This window comes from Pelobates fuscus, chromosome 1 (genome assembly GCF_036172605.1).
Source record: "Pelobates fuscus isolate aPelFus1 chromosome 1, aPelFus1.pri, whole genome shotgun sequence".
Classification (NCBI taxonomy): Eukaryota; Metazoa; Chordata; class Amphibia; order Anura; family Pelobatidae; genus Pelobates; species Pelobates fuscus.
In genome coordinates, this window is record NC_086317.1 from 150,533,152 (window position 1) to 150,536,860 (window position 3,709).

The window sequence follows — 3,709 nt, forward strand, 5'->3', positions numbered from 1 at the left end:
GGGGTTAAAAAAAACCTTTTAATATGTCTATATGCAAAAAAAGAAAAAACAGAAAAAACACAATTTTTAGCAGAGATTGGTGGTAAAATAGCTACGTAAAAAGTTTCAAAATAACCTTAGGTAAATATCCTGTGATGTCTACCTTATATATATGTATACTTTTGTGTGGCAATTTTGTTTTCTGTGATGGCTATTAAACTTACAAGACAAACATACCAACTTCTAAAATTGTGTTACATTTAAATTTGATTTTAATCCTTGTATTTTCTGACCAGTAACTTTCAAAATAAATTGAAATCCTAGACATATTATATACCCTATACAAAAAAACAAGTCCTACGCTCAAACTCCCACTACTCTTGGGTGGCAACAATGACCATAGTGCACATCAGCCTCAATACATACAGTAAAAACCAAAGAAAACAAGCTACCCCTATGTATATTTTTTGAATGGAGGTTATTTAGTTACTTCAATGGCCATTAGAGGGAAATGCCCACCTGCAACGTTAAGGCAAAACTCTTATGTGGGTCCTACACTAACCATTTGCCTTGCTTCCTTGAGCTTCTGGCAAAAATATCTCCAATCAGACCCCTACATGCTTATTAACCCTTAACATGGAACACATGGGATGGGCGGCAGCATTGTAACATAGATCTGTGATACAAAAGTGAAAACAAATACATAAAAACATACTCTGTAAATAAAGACACATACACTAATTTATTTTGAATTACTTTTCCTAAACTGAACATATTATGCACAAGTTATTACTGACAAAACAGTGAAAAAAAATACTTTGTTTTAATTTATTTATTGCATTTTTTCATAATAAATGAGAATTTATGTATGTATATGTCACATCAACCTAAAGCCCATTTTGTACTTTAAAAATGGTATATAATATGTGTTAATGCAATAAATTAGAAAAATGCAAATTGCGGTTGTACACAAACAGCAAATAATGCAAAAATGTCTTGTGTCCTTATGGGTAAGTCAAGTTTCTGAAGCTGTGTCCTTAAGGGATACCAAACTGTCCGCAAGGCACTAGAGCAGTATTGGTTGACCCCATCCTGCACATCTGTTCAATGTACTAGCATTTGTTCTATACTTTAGCAATTTACAGGTATCAACTGACATTGTAAATGTGTACTTCAGGTTGAGAGCTATTTGATGAAGTCCAATGAAGTGACCTATTCTTTGGTGAACGTTGCATTTTCTGCTGCAGTTTCGAGTTGGTTGCTATGATGACCAAGGGACTGAGGGCGGAGTAAGAGCAAGCTAATAATATTCTAGCATCATTTATATCAGGACTTACATTAGACATGGTGAGAGTATAGATCCACATGGCATTATCCATCCCAAATAGTACAACATACAAGGCAACCAACAAAATGACTGCTCTGGAAGCCTTGTACTCAACTGACCTTCCCTTCTTTCTGTCTGAGCTCCGAATATTTTTTATCATTTTTTCATGAGATAGCAATACATATACAAGATATCCACTTGCAAGAGTCATCAACCCTACAAAAATGAAATCTCTGGATGCCATAAATGCCCCATTAAGTATATAAGAAAAATAATTTAAGAAGTCCATATTACAATACACCACGTGCAGCGTGTATGGAGATGTTGTAAAATTTCCTTTAGCTCGTGCTATAGACATGCTGTAGGGATACATTATGATGTTGATAAACCATAAGATTAGAATGATAGTATTAATATTGCTAATCATTCTTTGTTTCAGACATGACCACATTCCAGTGTTTGGTGTAATAAGAATACATTGATGACAGCTAAGTAAACTGGTTACAGAAATTGACATAGCTCTACTAACTCTATATGTGTATAGGGCAAGCTTGCACTCTATGTCATTGAGTAAGTTCTCCACCCCTATGGCTTCTAAGGATTGAGGGATGACACGAGACAGGAGGACAAGAAGATTTACAAATGAGAGGACCATCAGGATGACATTAGCCGGCGGAAGTTTCTTTTCTATGATCCTCAAGAAAGTAAACTGTGATAATATGAATATATTTCCTGGCACACCAATCACCAGTAGCAGCAAAAAGCCAGTCGCTTTAAAAGCGAGACGAGTGTCCATGATGCTTCCTTTAAACAGATGTCTGAACACCAAAAGGAAAATCAATTATCGTGAAGATTCAAACACTCAGATCCAACATATTCCACTATAATTGAGCTGTAAAACACAAATAAATGAATGTATGCATTTTAAATTTCTGAGGAAAGAAGAGTTAAAAAAAAAAAATCCTTCAAAAATTAAAACATAGTGATCTGTACAAGGTGCTTCTGGGATATGTATATAATGATTTTATTATACTTCCTCAGTGATACTGTATTCGGTATGTGTCAGAGTTACCATGATTATATACTAATGCCTATTGTTTAACCAAAATTCAAAATAAAAAAAATATTGGGTGTATAGTTTTGACTACATGTATGGCTACATTGCATCTCTCTACCTTGAGGTCCACCTCTCGTATCATGATTAGTCACATTTATATGGCATCAGGGCCGGCGCTACCATTAAGGCGAATAAGGCGTTCGCCTGGGGCGCCGGCCTCTAGGGTGCGCAAACCGAGAGGTTTCCCGGTTGGCTGCCCTGCTGTAGCTGTCTGGGGATACTGTGCTGGGTGAGCGGCTCCTTAGCCACCCCCCAGCACAGCCACTCACCTGCTGGGCTCCCTCAGCAGCCGATTACCTGCCCGGGCAGTGGGGTTTGCAGTAACCCCATCCCCCGAGCAGAGCACTCTGCTTCCTGCAGGCAGGGGGAGCCTGTGAACACCGGAAGCACTGTGAAGGGAGCAGGAAGTAGATTGTGCTTACAGTGCACGGCTCTCCTGCTGCCCCAGGAGAAAGAGCAACATCCTGGATCCTGCAGCCTGGACCTCTGCTCATCACAGCACCCAGGTATGGCATGGTTAAGGGGGATTGCTTATTGTGTGCATGTTTGTAAATGGGGGAGTGTGTACATTGGTTTGTTTGTGTGTGTAAATAAAGTGTGACTTAATGTAAAGATTGTGTTTGAGTGACAGTATGTGTGTTAATGAGTGTGTAAGTGACATTGTGTGTTAGTGTGTGCAAGTGACTCTGTGTGTGTGTGTTAAGGAGAGTGTGCAAGTCACTGTGTGTGTGTGTTAAGGAGAGTGTGCAAGTGACTCTGTGTGTGTGTGTTAAGGAGAGTGTGCAAGTGACTTTGTGTGTGTGTGTGTGTTATGGAGAGTGTGCAAGTGACTGTGTGTGTGTGTGTTAAGGAGAGTGTGCAAGTGACTGCGTGTGTGTTAAGGAGAGTGTGCAAGTGATTCTGTGTGTGTGTGTGTGAAGGAGAGTGTGCAAGTGACTCTGTGTGTGTGTTAAGGAGAGTGTGCAAGTAACTCTGTGTGTGTGTTAAGGAGAGTGTGCAAGTGACTGTGTGTGTGTGTGTTAAGGAGAGTGTGCAAGTGACTGTGTGTGTTAAGGAGAGTGTGCAAGTGACTGTGTGTGTGTGTGTTAGTGAGAATGTGCAAGTGACACTGTTAGTGAGTATGTGTTAGGGAGAGTGTGCAAGTGACACTGAGTGGTGTTAGAGTGTGTAACTGACAATGTGTATGCCAGTGAGAGTGTGTATAAGTAAGAGTATGTAGGTGACACTGTGTGTGTTAGTGAGAGTGTGCAAGTGGCACTGTGTAGGTAAGTGAGAATGTGTATGTG

General features: G+C 39.6%; 1 protein-coding gene across 1 annotated transcript; it reads right to left on the reverse strand.

Annotated features, from left to right (window-relative positions):
* Positions 1-1,127: 1,127 nt before the first annotated feature.
* Positions 1,128-2,102, reverse strand: LOC134601289 (olfactory receptor class A-like protein 1). The gene has a single exon (XM_063445799.1). The coding sequence runs from the start codon at positions 2,100-2,102 to the stop codon at positions 1,128-1,130; it is 975 nt and encodes a 324-aa protein (XP_063301869.1).
* Positions 2,103-3,709: the final 1,607 nt, after the last annotated feature.

Coding starts and splice junctions, on each gene's coding strand:
- LOC134601289 (XM_063445799.1), bottom strand. CDS start 2,102: ATGGACACTCGTCTCGCTTTTAAAGCGACTGGCTTTTTGCTGCTACTG.